The sequence below is a fragment of the Physella acuta genome, unplaced genomic scaffold (genome assembly GCF_028476545.2).
Source record: "Physella acuta isolate Inbredline_101_S28 unplaced genomic scaffold, ASM2847654v3 ptg001283l, whole genome shotgun sequence".
Classification (NCBI taxonomy): Eukaryota; Metazoa; Mollusca; class Gastropoda; family Physidae; genus Physella; species Physella acuta.
Window position 1 is genome coordinate 770,577 of NW_026732798.1, and position 16,833 is coordinate 787,409.

Consider the following 16,833-nt stretch of genomic DNA (forward strand, 5'->3'; position numbering starts at 1 on the left):
GCTTTTTTGTGCCTCACCTAACTGTATCTCTCTCTCTCTTCACTCAACAGTGTACGTTCTTGGACAATTTGATCTTAGGTAAAAAGTAAAGTTCCCTTTTCGAACCTAACGTTCCATGGAGCAATACGCCTGTTTCTACGACCTCTGCATTGGTCACAATGCCCAGCCGCCTTTACTTTCCCTAACGTGAGTCAGCATTTTCCAATCAGAGTTGGGTGGATTCAAGAACTAGAGCCATGGATCCGAACTTGAGGTTTAGCAGTCGAACACTTTAATATTTGACCACAACATCTCAGACCCCCCCCCCCCCCCAAGTGAATTACCCAGGACAGATATGATAACTCAGAGATGTGGTTGGCGGCCCAATCTGAAGCAAAATTTATGAAAGTAATATGAATAACGAATGTTTGGGGGAAAATGTTAACATTTTCGCTTAGCTAACCTACACAATTTTTCTATAAACTCATTACAAGGCTTTGCAGTAATTATTTCTTAATAAAGTTACCTTTTCGTGTGATGCAAGGCATTGTTTCTTCCAGACTTTTTTCTCCAAGGGGGGAGGGGGGGTAGACTTTCTTCGGGGGGGGGGGGGGAGCGGACACTGTTAAAAGTATATAAATTTCATTTCGTTCGGGGGGGGGGGGGGGGCGGTAGAATTTTTTCGGCCCTGCCCCCCCCCCCCCCCCCCCCCCCCCCCCCCCGAAGAGATGCCTGGAAGAAACTCTGATGCAAGGCTACATTTTAAAAGATTAGCTCGGGGTCGGGTGGCACTTGACACTTCCGGGGGTGGGCGACGGTGGAGTGATCCGTTGGTGGAGCATTTCACCCTGGAGAGATGCATGTAAGAATCACTGTTGTGATTGAATACGAAAACGATCATTGGGGTCGTCAATATAGATTTAGCTCTAAATTTATATTAAGCTCTATACTCAGTGTTTCTTCCAGACTTTTTTTCTCTGTGGGTGGGGGGGGGGGTAAGCGAACTTTTTATTTTCGGGGGTGGGGGGGGTGCGGACACTGGTTAAAGTATGTTTTCTATATAAATTCCATTTCGTTCAAGGGGGGGGGGGCGGTATACATTTAATGATGTTGAATAGTTAATTCTTTAAAATTATAACCAGCTGCACCTGGATAAACGCTTTAAGTAGATTTACAAAACAAAACAAACGGGAGAGGCATCTTGTACACCTAGGCTAGGCCTATTCAAGACAAAAATAGTATGAGACATTTAGGAAGAATTTCCTTGTTTCCGGTGACGTCACGGCTGGAGCTACCCCCGTTGAAAACTTAAAAGGATATTTTACTTAGGCCTACACTCACTCGTCAAGTTTTAGGTGAGATTTTACGACTTCCTTATCTAAAATCTAATAGATCTAGATCTAGAATCTAGATTTATGTGTTGGATAACTAACCCGAGAAATTGGATAGATCTAGAAATCTAGTTATTTTATTTAATATTTACTTTATCTAGAATCTATAATTTTTAAATTTAGTCTAGTTAAGTCTAGATCTAGATCTAGATCTAGATCTAGACTAGAGAGCTAAGAATCTAGATTCTAGATTCTAGATTAGATCTAAAAAGACTTGTGTTCAGTGTTGTCTGTTCTTAGTAAGTCTTACTCTTAGACTTAGACAGAGTACTTAGTAATCTTAGTTCTTTTCTTAGGCCCTAAGGCCTAACTAGTAACTAAGGCTAACAACTAACAACAAGACTAACCTGTATTATTTTAGGTAGATCTATGTAAGATCGAGCAAGGCTAGATCTAGATGAATCTAGATCTAGTAATGTGCGAAAAAGTTGCCTCATTGTTAAGTCTTTCTTTAGGCTAATATTAATTTATTAGGCCCCTAGAATGCCCTAGATCTATATTTATATTATATTCACAATATTGTGATGTTTTTGTGTCAAATATTATTATAGAAATAAGATAACTGAATATTAAACCAAAATTATTAAAAAGATTAGGCCTATTTAGTATTTAGGACGATATTTCTTAAAAAAACATTAATTACTTAGGCCTACTACACTACACAGGACTTTATTATTAATATTTAATTATTTATAGGCTATCTAGGGCCTATTTATGATACTATTAATATTATCAAATTATTATCTACTCTTACTAGATCTAATTGTTGCACATTTTCTGTCAATTAAATTTAAAATTAAATTAAAACATTAATTTAGGCCTAAAGCACTTGACTTTATTTATATTTCAACTGTCAAATAAACTGTTTACAGTAACAAATGTTTACAAAACTTAACAAACATTACCGAATAATTTCCGACGCTATATCGTGAGATTACCACTATAATTAGATCTATATCAAATTGAGGATGATTGAAGATGCAGATGTCCGAAAATACATGAAAGACTCTTCCAAAAATAGGTATGTTAGGTTGTTACAAGTATTGTAATTTTGACTGGTTTGATGGGTGAACTACCCTATTAGGACATTAAAATCAGCAGAAATTATTTAGTTAGAAATGTGAAAGAAAGGTCTACTCTTATCTATGCAAGAATTAATGATTTTATTTAGACAATAAAATACACCCGCCCTAAAGTGGCCTAAATATAACTTCCTCAATGTCTAGTGGATGTCTATGTCAGGTCAAGTGCCACTTGCAAAAATGTATTATTCAGAAGTATGTTTTCTTTCATTTTTATTGTCGAGTCTAGATTCTAAATTTGAAGAAGCGAGTGTAGTGCAGGTATCTTGTTAGTATGGTAACTTTTCCGCCATTATAGTTCTTTTTAATATAAATGTGGTGGCAAGCGTTCGGTTCCAGTGCAGAGCTATGCAAATGTAATGTATAGGCATGTAGACTGTATTTACCTTTTTAGAATTTATTTATCAGTCTAAAATAAAAACAGGGCTGAAGATATAAATAAATTAGATAATTTTTACTAGGCCCTATTTACTTTTATTTATTTATTTTTTATTCTTTAGTGTTTTGGTTGCATCGTTTTTAATTATTTATTTAATTACTTTTTTTTTCATCATAAATAGAATTTTTAAAAGATTTCATAAAATTATTATGATTATTTTTATTGTTAAAGTAGAGTTAAGGTCACTTTAAATCAAATGGGTATTGTACTAAGTTTAGATTGAGATTGGGTAGGTGTTATATTAAACTTTGAAATAATTACAAATGTGCCCCTTTAAGTTTTTGGAATTATTATTATTGGCAATTATACTAGTTGGTGTATTTGCAATATAGTTATTAAACAAAATGTGAGTATTATTAGCTTATCGTGGATTGGCGTTTGTGCTGAAGCTTTAAAGTAGGTCAAAGAAACTAGTAATAAATTATAAATTAATCACCGTTCATTTAGATAAAGAGATACAGTAATAGTTCGTACAAGTAAAGTAACATGGACATCTACAGGTGTATAGTGTAGGTATGTGTAGGTATAATTACAGGAATTGCTAATGGATAAGAATAGTGATATGGAAAAGAAAATTGGATACAGTAATATATTAGGGAAACAATAAGGATAATGTTATAGAAAATTAAATGGGATATGGACAGAAATAAGGAAGCTGATGGGTATAAAATAGGGATAGTGATAAGGATAAGGAAAAGAATACAGATATCTACACTCTACAGGACTAGCTAAGGGATATAGATAGCGATAGAAAAAATTTAAAAGGGATAGAGTAGATTGGAAAATGAATAAAGATTAGGGAAAATGAAATGGGATAGGGAAATGGATGTGTTTAAAAAGGGATAGGGATAGCGAACGCTATAACAATACACATAAGGATAAGGGATGAGGGAAGGGGACAAGACAATGGGATAAGGGATAAGAATAATAATAGGGATAGGGATAGTTATACTGATAGGGTTATAGACATAAGGATAAATAAGGAATGAAAGAAAAGGACAAGAAAATGGGATAAGGGATGAGAATAATTTCAGTACAGAGATAACTATAGGAATAGTCATTGGGATTGGGATATGTTTCTGTTTATAATTATATTTTTGGTTGAGGAGGTGGTTAACGTTTTAAGTTAGTGTTATGTATATTTTCTACAGCATTCACATTTACTCCAGGTATTTAATTGAAAACTAAATTTTTCAAAATTCGTACAATGCCTGATATGCTGCTAGCGAAATAAGAAAGTAATGTAACTAATCCTAGGGTTGTTGTGTCATATAGATCTAGAATGTTAATTATATTATTTATTTACAGCTCTAAATATAGAAAATATGCACTTTTAGTAGGCCTAGACCTAGATCTAGAAATATAAAATAGCCTTAAAAAATGTGTTGTAACTCCATAGCATTCTTTAAAAAAATAGTTGAGCATAGGCATATCAGTTAATTTAAATACTGCATTAAATTATTTTGTTACATAAAATTCCTGAAAATATATATACTTCACATTTACGAGTTGAAATTATAATGACATTTGACGTTGTATGGCTAGTGAATGGAGTGACGAATTCTCCAGAGTAATTATCCTAATTATGCCCTGTAATTATGTATAATTATTGTAGCTCACTCGTGAATTTGCAGCATGGCTGTGTATACTGTTCTGTTTAGGTGAAATACTGTTTTAGTTGTTCACATCATCTGTTTGCTTCTCCAGAAATTTCCACAGAGAACCAAAATGAAACTATTCATATTTTTTGCTTTAATTACAAGTAGCTTATCACAAAGTAAGTAAAATGTCAAGTATTTTAAAATGCTATTGGTTTCTTACACTGAGTCTCATTTTTCTTTTATTACACATTATTTTAACATACAATTAAAAATAATAATAGATCTAGAGTCTATCTATTAATACAAATGTGTGAGGCATTTAATCCCTAAACATCCTTAATTTCATTAAAGGTAGTGAACAGAATCCCTGCATATCTCCTGATGCTCAAAAATCATGTGCAGTCTGTATTGCCACAGCCAAAGAATGTGCTTGGTGTGTTTCAGAGGTAAATTCTTTACTATCCAGTGGACCCTGTCTTTATGTTTTCCATTTTTAAAAATCTTCATTTAGATGACAAAACAGATTCTTAAATTATTTTACAATTATCTTTGTCTTTCCCATTGGTCTTAGCTTAGAGTATTTTGGTTTAAGATTGTAATAGATTTAAATATTTTATGTTTTATAGATCTATGAGCAAGAAAATCGATTAAGGTGTGACACATATGAAAACCATTTAAGAGGAAAGTGTATGCCTGAAGATATTGAATATCCTCAGGATAATTCCCAATTAACTGAGGTGAGCCACAACCCAGAACAGCTATCATTTTTCTGCTACCTCTAAACTTTTGTTTAACCTAAATGTGAATCTTTAAGTGTCTTTTGTTATGTGGAAGTGAAGAATTATAATTAACAAAAGGAGTCAAATATTTGGGTTGGATATGAAAGTAAACAGTAAGCCTACATGCAATGGGATTATTTTCATTGATAAAATAAACGTATTAAAGGTGTTCATGTTTTATAATTACACACAATTATCCTAGGGATTATGTCTACTGTGTTGGGAATTCAACAAAGAAATGAATAAACAATTCAATAACATTACAACACATTTTTTAAATTATATTTTTTTATGAGTTTGTCTCAGCACACTAGGACAAAATATATTGGCACTGAGAAAATTTTATTGTTTGTAAAAAAACAGATTCTTGACATCCAATTTATTCAAATGGATATTTTGTTCTAGAATCGAAATGTAGGTGATGGTGATAACCCAGAGAATGCAGTGCAGTTACAGCCACAGAGGGCTAGAATCAGAATCAGGCCAAGTAAGTTTAAAAATACTAAATAAAACTACTCCCTGAGGAAGTAACAAAAACCTTTATGAATTTGGGATACGAAAAAATAATTATTTTTATGTTCAAGTCAAATAGGAATAGTAAACATACTGAATCATACACAACAGTAACAATTAATTATTGGAGAATTGCAAATTACTTGTATTTAATGATGAACCATTTTTGTTTATTTTTGGTAACCTATACTACTGATCTACTTAAACCCTTAACTCCTGACCCTAAAATCCCTGTGCCCCTCAGCTAATTGTACACCCAACAGACTCTTGACAAAAAAAATGAAGATAACAAATATAACAACATTAATTTTATTATTTTAATTAACATTGAGTTGAATAGGGGTCTAAGACAAAAGGCCGATATCCAAAAGGCCAACTGGACATAATGCCAACAGACTATTTAGCCAACAGCAAAAAGACTGACAGATCATAAAGCCAACAGACATAAAAATCCTAATATTGCAAAACATGGGTTACTCGACAAATATCAAAGAACAAAGTCAACGGCACTCAGCATCGTCGCCCAATGTCAAGAGACCATGCTAAGTTTCTATCCTTATAAGGTGAACAATGGGGCCCATGTGTACAAAGGGTAAACATGTAGTTGGCAATACCACCATATTTCTGAGAAATGTAAGAAACCTATTGAAGTACACCTGGAGGCACCATTTTTTAAAAATCAATACAAATTTATATAAGCTTTGTGCACTTTGATTTCTACATATTTTCTTTCATAATTTTTGGCCTTATAATCTGTTGGCTATTTGTTTTGGGTGTCTGCATTTTTCCTGGTGGCCTATTGTCTTGTCTTCATTTTGTCCATGTCAGTCTTTTGTCATTGCCATCCTTTTGTCAGGATCCCGTCAAATAGTACAAGTTACGAACGTTTCTAAAATCGCATTTTATACACAAACTGTCGATCTGAGGTAATGTGTCTAATACAGCTTTATCGGTATGTCGTGGCATGGAGATTTAAGACAAGTACCAACAAAGCGCTACCTCATGTTGAATTAACATCATTACCATGAATATTAGTTATTAATTTGAATTAATGTTTTTAAAAATCTGAAAATACTAGTCACTTCTCATAAGTTACCTTCTTTTGAATTGTTTTACTTAGGACTATGCAGTAATTAATTTAAACACTTTTTCTACCAGACAAACCTGTTCGAATTCAACTGACATTTCGTCAAGCTGAGAATTACCCTGTAGACTTGTATTACCTCATGGATTTGTCTAACTCTATGGAGGATGACAAACAAAATCTTGCTAAGCTTGGAAACTTAATTGGTATATTTTTACCCAAGTCCTGAGCTATATAATTTTAAATATTATTAATATATTTTTCTTTGTTTTAAAACAATACTTATTTTTTTATTTTGCACCTTGAAAAAGAACCCATTGAATGTATAGAAAATGTTTTACATTCATGTTTTTATTTTTGATATAACAGCCATTATTTCAAAGTTAATAATATTTGTTTGCTCTATATAAAATTGAAGTTTACTTGAATATTTCTATTTCGTTACAGCTGAACAGATGTCTGCTATTACAAAAAACTTTCGTCTTGGGTTTGGTTCCTTTGTTGATAAAGTAGTCTCCCCGTTTGTTAGCACTCTTCCTGACAAGTTAGTATTTTATCTTAATATTTTAAAATCTATAGTAAATAAAAAGGGACTTACGTTTTAGTACAAACCTATTAGCTAAACCAGATGTCAGTATGGTCGGGGCGGTAAAGCTCATGATGCCTCATCTTTACTCATGCCCAAGACACATGGGGCAGATGTTAAGTTCATCTGTTTCAGAGACCTTGGTATATGAAGGTGTAGTGAGGTCAGCACTATGGACTCAGAGACGTCTTACTGACTTGAACCCAGATTTGAACTCGAGACTCGGGTTAGTCTAATTCTCTACCACTAGGCCACCCCTGTTCCATAAGCTCATGGTTGTAAAACCGAAAGTCCTGAGTTCAAATCCCCAGGCAGGTGAGCCTTGATAGCTGGGAACAGCAACCAATCTAGGAGAGAAAAATGAAATTAAAAACTGTTGCATTGTAACTTGTTCTTGGATGGACAAAACCTATGGACAATGGAAGCAAATGCAGAAAGAAAAGCAGGCTGAAATATGAATCAACAGGCCATTTCGCTATGTTGTACTTAATTGTGTTGGGGGAAATCTCTTCCAACATTACCATTATGAAAGAAGTAGATTAGCTTAGCTGTAGAGATTTGTAAAAACTTATTTTGAAATGCTTTTAATGAACTGATTTTACCAGGATATGCTTTTGCTACCATGTAAAATAAATTGCTCCTAATTATCACTAACAATCTACATAACCTCTTCATTACATTGTAAAAGTTTATGTTTTATCAAGTTTATTTAAATGACTCAAAATTATTATTTTTCATTAGACTAATAAGCCCATGCAAGACGTCATTACTTGAAGACTGTGAAGCACCTTATGGATTTAAAAATCAGCTTAGTCTAGATAATGAGACTGAAAAGTTTGCTGTATGTATTTTGTTTTCCTCTTTTATAAATTTTCATATTAAATTTTTAGGATTTATTTTTTATGAAATAAAAATAATTTTATTATGACTTTACCACATCTGGAGAAGCTTTTTTTATGAAATTATGAGCAAGAAATTTTTTTTTTACAGAAAAAAGTACTTGAAGCTCGTGTATCTGGGAACTTGGATGCCCCAGAGGGTGGATTTGATGCTATAATGCAGGCAGTTGCATGTGAGGTATGACAATATAAAAGAACTTTTATGTAGTTTTTTGCCATTAGAAAAAGAAACATACAATTTAACTCTTGCAAATCATTATGTGTTAAGTTATCTAGAAATCTGCTTTAAAACTTTACATTTAGTATTTGCAACAATACAGAAGCTTCCTACTTATTTAATTGAAAATATGATGTTAAAATTCATAACTTCAGAGTGAGATTGGGTGGAGAGCAATATCCAGAAGAATGTTGGTGTTTTCAACAGATGCAGGTTTTCACTATGCTGGAGATGGCAAGGTTGTTTAATTTTTTATAGGGTTTCATATGTTTTTGGGTGGCCTATTTTCTTTGTATGGTACTAAATATTTATACAGGCCTACACATTTAAAAATGTCTTACAAGTTACTTTTTAAAAAGTAGCCAGTGTTTGAAATACAAACATTTTTGAAAATATCTAAGTTTTAAGAAAATTTCCGTTTACTCTTTAGCTTGGAGGAATAGTCACACCAAATGATGGAAAATGCCATCTAAAAAATGATTTGTACACTCAGAGTTCAGTTTTGGTAAGTTTTTTTTCTCCATTTTTTGCTATATAAGAGTTAAAATAATTATTGTATATGATTTTTTATAAAGTGGAAAATAATGTATCAGGTTTTGACTCTTCAGATATTTAAAAAAATTCCTTATTGGAAATTATGATTCAATTTGTAAGTTAATTTTATGTATTTATAAATTATAGTCTCTTTAACTAAGGCTGTGATTTTGTTCTGTATTGCAGGATTATCCTTCAGTAAGTCAGATTGCCAACAAAGTCAAAGAAAAATCTGTCAATGTAATATTTGCTGTGACTAAAGACCAGGTCCCTGTGTATGAAAAACTTAGCCAATATTTGGAAAGCTCAATAACTGGTGAACTAGAACAAGATTCTTCAAATATTGTCAAGCTTATTAAAGATAATTATCAGGTAATCATCAAAAAAATTCTGTTATCTTACGTTTAGTACATAGTAACACTGAGACAGCTTCAAAGTGTAAAAATAAAATTCATACATAGCCTTTATTTCCCAGAAAATCACATCCAAAGTCATTTTACGTAGTCAGAATGTGGTGGACAATGTCACAGTGGATTTCTACTCCCGTTGTTTTGGGTAAAAAATAATTTCTAATCTTTTATCACTTCTTATTTTCATTTACTACACTGAAATAGATACCTAGAACAAATCCTATGGATAGTCAGATTTACCTAGAACTGTTTATTTGTAGAGCATGTATGAGTCAAATATTCACACTTGGAACTTTGTTTTGTTACAAAAGTGCATCATGTGTTTTTTTAAGCTTGCTTATCATTAAAGCTAATGTCTATAGAGTTTGACAATTTTAGCACAATTTTACTTTTTGTTCTCCTGTTTATTTTTTTCTTTTCAATATTGTTGTCAATCATTGATGCATATTATATAGATGTGGTAGTCTACATTCTCATTTTGTCCATTCAAAATTTTCAAAACATAAAAACTGCATGATTATTAAAAAAATGTACCCAGAAGAGTTAATATCAATAAAACACTTATATATATATATATATATTTTGGTCAGAAAAGTAAACAGCAAATCTTACTTTTCTGACACATTGACATTTCACATTTTAAAACTCCAAAAAATTCTCACATTCTTATTTTTGTCTTTGTTTTTTAGTGCAGAAGAGAAGAAGACAAACGAATGCGGAAGTTTAAAGATTGGTGAATCAGTAAGATAAGGTTACAGCTTCTCTGTTAAAATATAAGGATCCACATCCTGTTTTAAAGATGTAATGAGGTAAAATTTATTACAGGTGAATTTTAGTGCCGAAATAACCGTAAAAGCCTGCCCTAAGGATAAAAGACAGTGGACAAAAGAAGTGGTTATCAGACCTGTTGGTTACCAAGAAAAGTTAGTCATTGAACTGGACATCATATGTGAATGTGAATGTGAAAATTCTGAAAATGAGGTTCGTATTTTACAAATAGGTGAAAAATTATATAAAATAATATGGCTTTACAATTTTATTTATTTAAAAGAATTTTAGAATTTTGTTTTGTCAATTTTTTGTTTTTGTCAATCATGATATATGTTGAAGGGTTTAATATTTTAAAATTAAAATGTTATTTAAAAAAGTGTGTAAGGCATATTTTACTATACAAATTAACTAGGCTACTTATAAATTATTGCATATTGTTTTTTTTTTAAATTATGCTTTGGCAATTTTCAAGTTGCTCTTTATGTAAAAGATTTTTATTAAGTGAATCTAAACAAATTTGTTCTAGAGATTTTTTTGTTTGTTTCTGTAAGCTCAAACTTTTATCAGAGGTTACACAAAGATTTGAAAACTACAAAACAAAATGTTGCTAACATGAAATTTCAGTAAATCTTATTTACAGTGTTTGACTTCTTAAATTAACAAAAGTTTGAATTTTCAAGGAAATAAACAGTGACAGATGCTTTAATGGCAATGGCACTTTTGAATGTGGTAAATGTACATGTAACCCTGGAAGATATGGAAAGTTCTGTGAATGTCAAGCTGATGATTTATCCAGCAAAGAATCTGTCAAGCAATGCATTGAGTAAGTGAAGTTTAGCGTATGAGCTCATTCTATGATTGATTAAAAGTATGTACATCACATAAGTATATAAAAATAATATACCATTTACCTATAAATGTGATCACCTATTTATATAAACAGAATCTTAAATTTAAAAAAAAAATTTAAAAATATCAAAGGTTGTTATGAAATAATCTCCAATTTCAGGCCTAACAAAACTGAGGTCTGCTCTGGCCGTGGTTCATGTATCTGTGGTGAATGTATTTGTGATACTCGTTCCATAGACTCCCTACAAACATTTAGTGGTCCGTATTGTGAATGTGATGACTACTCATGTAATTTCTACAATGACCTGATGTGTGGAGGAAGTAAGTCTTTGCTACAATACAACCATTCTTGTTTATCCCAACTAACAATCTAATTATATTAAAAACTTGCGTAATTTTAATCTCATTTAAAAATATAAAAAATGGCTTTTGATACTTTGTTTGCATTATAATTGTATTGTAATTCAATATCTTAAAAAAACTGATTGGCCAGCTGTATATAATTTATGACCAGGAACTGTGTTGTTGACCATACCAAATTACATTTAATGTTTAGATGAGAGGGGGAAGTGTGACTGTGGAAATTGTAAGTGCAATGACGGCTACAATGGTACAGCTTGTGAGTGTGACCTCAGTCTTGATAAATGCACAACTGATGCTGGGGTAAGTTTTTCTTCTTCTTTGTACAAAAATGATAATTGGCTATGATTTATAGTTCAAACAAAAATTTTATTAATAAATCAACTGTGCACCTAGTTATTAAGTGTAAGGCTGCTTGTATTTTGAATTTCTCAAGATGTAGAACTGAGTTTTAACATAATGCAGTCTACAAGATTTACTTAGTGTAAATCTGCATCAAAACATTTTTAGTGCATTATGTTAGTACTCTCCTCTATTCCAGCACCGGCTACATTAGTACTGTTTTCAAGTTTTAAATTCTTCATCAAAAGGCAACCACTAAACTTGTACTGAATGTTTATGTTTAAAATCTTTCCTCAGCTTGTATGCAACAACCATGGTGTGTGTAAATGCGGAGTTTGTCAATGTGATGGCCAGTTTACAGGATTTAAATGCGAGCAGTGTCCAGTAAGTTTTGGTTTCCATTTAAAATTTGTATCTGGGCAGTATGTAAATAATATCTATTCTTTTAAGAAACTTTTAATTTTTCATGCTTCACCATATCACTTTTCCCCAATGAAATGTTTTAATTTAGTTTTCAAGTAGCTTTTAGTAGCTATTAGTAATTTGCAACTTATAAACATTATTTATATTTAAATCTAACTGTCCATCAACAATAATTGAAATATAACCTCTCCCTCCATGCTCTATGTTTTCCCCCATTTCTTTGTAAGATTTACAAATAGAATTGATAAGAATTTTAAACAATCTGCTTGGTTTTATATGTTTAAAATAATAGAAAGTGTTTGTACACAAGATAAACATGAATGACAAGTTTTTTGCATTCTGTTATATGCTACTTTTTAAAGCAGTTGTTAAAAACACAAAAGGTCTTGTAAGTAGGTCACAACTTCTCGTTCTCGTACTTGCCCACTAGTAGATTTCAAGACCGTAGACTTACAAGCTCTATTGTTATACCTGCAACTTACCTTACAACCATGCAATTAACTATATAAAAATGTTTTCTTTCAGTCATGCCCAGACAAGTGCCAAGAATACAATCCCTGTGTCCAGTGCAAAGCTTTTAATTCTGGGAAGAAAACAGAACAAGAATGTGAATTGTGTCCACGTGAAATTACCAAATACGACAAACTCATAGGTAAACATTATCTTTTTTGTTACAAGTCTAGTTAATTTTCTGAAGTTTTTTTTTTTTACCTTTTTAATTACCCTGAGCTATATTATTGCTAATGAATTTCCCAGAAAATAGCACAATTCAATGTTTTAGTAAGAGATAAAGCTAAACAAAATGTTGAGATATGTTAAACAAAATGTTGAGATATGCTAAACAAAATGTTGAGCTATAGTTACGTTTATTGTAACGCACATGAGTGCTTTGTGTAGGCTAACTTTTTCTTTGAGATTATTGAGATACATATTGGCTTGTATAAAAACAAGAATTATCTATCTTCTAGAGCGACCAGGAGTTCAGCTTTGCCAGTTGAAGGATGATGACGAATGCTGGGTTTATTACACATATGAATATGATAAGAACGGAGAGGTTGTAATTAAAGTGCAAAACACTAAAGGTAAGAATGTCATTGTAGAGTAGCTTAACTTTAAGACAAGCATACTGCAACTAAAGTAAAAATTAAATGAGTATGAAGATCTTTATTTGAAGAAATTTTTCAAATACTCTAAATTTTCTTTAGCTATAATGGTAAAAATGTGGTAGCTGCTCAAGAAATATTTACAATATTAATTGCTATCTGTCTTTAATTTTTACTCTTAATAAAGCTTAAAGAAAATGTGCTAATTTTTAGTTTATCATTATATAGGTTTTTATAGTAGTTTTATTTTATATTTACTTATGAGTATTAGATATAATAAAGAAAAATAACAGCAAATACTCAAGATTCAAAACCAATTAGTACTATATTTATTCTTTTATTTTAAGCTGATAGTTTTTGAGTGCAAACAACTGATGATAAAAACATGTATACCTCATAGAACTAACGTCACTAATATTCCCTTATAAAACTAATCTGCATAAATAACTCTACTATCTGCCAGGTAGTCATTTCTCTCTAAGATTAGGAAATGTTTATCTGACATATCTAGTTGTCTGCCCATTAATCATTGAATTTAATACTCTTAAGTTATTTTTAATAACTAAGTTAATATCTAACTAGATTAGAAATTAGATATTCTTTGTCTTCAAAAATAAATTTATCTACAAAAGTTTGAAAGCTTTTCTTAGCTAAAAATACATTATTTGATTAAAAGATAGGTTGTCATGAATCATTTTATTTGTGAATAGCTGTGCTGAGTTGGAAATATGTTTTTTGATTAAAATCTAGTGTGCCCTGAAGCTGTTAATGTTCTGGCCATTGTTGGAGGAGTTGTTGGAGGGATAGTGGCAGTGGGACTTTTCTTACTTCTTATCTGGAAACTTCTTACATTCATTCATGACACTCGTGAATTTGCTAAATTTGAAAAGGAGAGACAGAATGCCAAGTGGGACACTGTGAGTATTATTTCAATAAATCTGATTAATGCTTGTGAGAATTGAATTCTCATCTTGTAGAAAAAGATGTGGTTCTTCTCTCAAATTGAAATTTAATGTTTTTGTTATTTTTTTTTTATTTACCAAGGGAGAAAATCCTATTTATAAACAAGCAACTTCCACATTTAAGAATCCAACCTATGGAGGCCAATAAGCAAGACAATCCATGCTGGATGAATGAGGGTTGAGGTTTTCATTGAGTGGTAGAGATTTTTAAAATAGTTTTGAATGTAAAATACATCTTGTTTTTATTGAAAGAACTTTACATTTTTTAAAACTAAATTTTTAAAATGCTAGAATCATAATTGGTCTTAAAATTTGTACTGATTGCTTTATTTTACAAGATAAAGGTGCTATATTTACTTTATATAAAATATGTAATTAATTAACTAGAGTATGTTTGTTTGCTATTGAATGTTCATAGTGCAGATGTTGACTTCAGGTTCACTAATCCTGTAATGAAAACTGGCTTTCTGTGAGTGTGAAGACTAGTCTTGTAGTAATTTATTTACCTTGTGCCTGGTTAGTAGAGCATTTAAGTTTTACTAGCATTGTTGTACATTTGAATTGTGTTTGTGTCCATTTTACAAGTCTGGTAAATAACTTTTTAGATCATTTACATATTAAGGTCATTTATATACAAAGCAATAAATAGCCTACATAATTATTTATTGAGCATTAATACAATTTTTCTTGATGATTTCCAGTTTTTACTTGTAATCCAAGACATTTTTTTCTCAGATGTATAATTAAATGCTTTCTTTTCTTGTTATTCAATAGAATATACTTTTATAGTTTCTTACTTTTGTAATTCTTATTTTTTAGAGCACTTTCTACAATCACTGAGCGCATGATCACAATTTCTTTCCTCTTTGATAAAAGGAATTTTCATTTTCAAAACTCAATTATAAAGTAATGCATCCTTGTTATGAGACCCATAAATAAATATTTGTTGCAATCTACTACAGAGCTAGCTGAGAATTAGTTCTATTGATTTTTTTTGGGTTAAGTTTTCAGTATATTTAAAATTGACATTAACTATACAAATTTATTTGTGCAGTGAAATTGAAAATCTGACAATAGTTTTATTTTAAACACCTTTTTAAAAAAAACAACAACAGGAACTAGTCGACAGCTTCATGTTTCAAGCTATAAGTTTTTTGATTGAACAACTTTTAAATCTAACAAGCACTCTCTATTGTCACCAACTCAGGAATTTGTTTCTAAACTTATTTTGTTCAGTTTCTGGCAGGCTCTAAAATAGTTACTGATTAAACTACAGCATTTGTTACGTGCCTTTATTGAAGTTATTCCTATTCGTGTATTTTATTAATCATTAAACTTCTGTTACAATCTTTCACTTGTACAATATATGCAACTTTTCCATCTACTTGCCTTTAATAGCAATCAACTGATTCTTTTCAAGAAGCCCAGTGAAGGTCGATGCTAGATTTTAAAATGTTTGTTTCATTCTGTTTGAGACAACTTTTTTTTAGAATTAAAAGGGTATAATATAATGATTCATTTTCTAATTGCAAATTATTTTTGCATTTTCATTGTTCTTTCAAGGTACTTAATTTCTTACCTAGAGAAGCAAAGGTAGATAATTCTACTTTAATGTAGGTGCTGATAGAGATTGTAATATTGTTCTAATAACGAATCACACAAGCAGCTAAGATACACACTTTATGTTGTCATATGTCAATGCTGTTTATATTTTTTTAAAACTAAATAACTAACGAAGCTTTGGAATTTGATTTTCACTCGAAACATTACTAATTTCAATTATCAATTTCAGTTAAAATTATAAAATATGAAATATTTGTTGTATATCAATTATTCAGCAGAAGGTTTTTAAATAGATAAATCATTAAAAAAAACTTTTTTGCCTTTAAGCAGTACAATTAGTGTTAGAAAACAGAGTTTGATTTGTTAGCTGTATTCATATTGTACATTATCTGCAACTAATGTTATTCACTTTTGCTGTGCAATATATTAGTGTTTATTTTAATTTGTCTCATTGCTTTTTGAGCTTAAGTTTTATGTAATAGATCTGAAGTTTAAAATCTTGCATCATTTTTATACTCAATCTTACAAATGTCTATGCATGAATCCACATATTCAACTCATTATTTATGTTTGCTATCTAGTCTTATACACTGAAGTCAAAACTAGAAATTTTCTTCTCATTTGGATTTTTTTTATTTAAGGTCTTAGTAAGTGCATTAAAACATTATATTATTATAAAGTGTTGGATTGGTTTTATTGACATTTCTCTCTTATGCCTTAGTTCATGTAGCACATTTTGAAAATTCACTGTGGTATGTGATCACATTTTGTGACGGTTGTCACCATTTGCTCTAAAACACAAAATTTTATATTCAGAAATTTAGATTCTGAGTAGGCAATGATAACATATGATTTCAGGAATTACTCGACTCATAAGCCAATTAATGGAAAATTTGGATACCATAGATCTAACAACCACATACAACCGCAATGGAATGGAGTGGTC

At 31.0% G+C, this 16,833-nt stretch overlaps 1 protein-coding gene across 1 annotated transcript; it reads left to right on the forward strand.

Annotated features, from left to right (window-relative positions):
• Nucleotides 1-1,259: 1,259 nt before the first annotated feature.
• LOC131957980 (integrin beta-1) lies at nucleotides 1,260-16,560 on the forward strand. The gene is made up of 23 exons (XM_059322855.1): nucleotides 1,260-1,334; nucleotides 4,599-4,668; nucleotides 4,844-4,938; nucleotides 5,119-5,229; nucleotides 5,677-5,758; nucleotides 6,943-7,074; nucleotides 7,316-7,412; nucleotides 8,196-8,295; nucleotides 8,445-8,531; nucleotides 8,726-8,809; nucleotides 9,001-9,075; nucleotides 9,291-9,476; nucleotides 9,580-9,659; nucleotides 10,204-10,255; nucleotides 10,340-10,495; nucleotides 10,966-11,108; nucleotides 11,295-11,455; nucleotides 11,691-11,797; nucleotides 12,134-12,220; nucleotides 12,785-12,911; nucleotides 13,228-13,341; nucleotides 14,113-14,279; nucleotides 14,407-16,560. Exons 2-23 carry the CDS (start codon nucleotides 4,620-4,622, stop codon nucleotides 14,470-14,472), a joined length of 2,358 nt encoding a protein of 785 aa, XP_059178838.1. The 5' UTR covers nucleotides 1,260-1,334; nucleotides 4,599-4,619; the 3' UTR covers nucleotides 14,473-16,560.
• Nucleotides 16,561-16,833: the final 273 nt, after the last annotated feature.

What these genes read in the sequence shown, in the direction of transcription:
- LOC131957980 (XM_059322855.1), top strand. Translation starts at nt 4,620, where the DNA reads ATGAAACTATTCATATTTTTTGCTTTAATTACAAGTAGCTTATCACAA. An exon ending in ACTATGCTGGAGATGGCAAG is followed by an intron (nt 8,810 to 9,000) that starts GTTGTTTAATTT and finishes TTTACTCTTTAG; the next exon opens with CTTGGAGGAATAGTCACACC. An exon ending in GTTTAAAGATTGGTGAATCA is followed by an intron (nt 10,256 to 10,339) that starts GTAAGATAAGGT and finishes AATTTATTACAG; the next exon opens with GTGAATTTTAGTGCCGAAAT.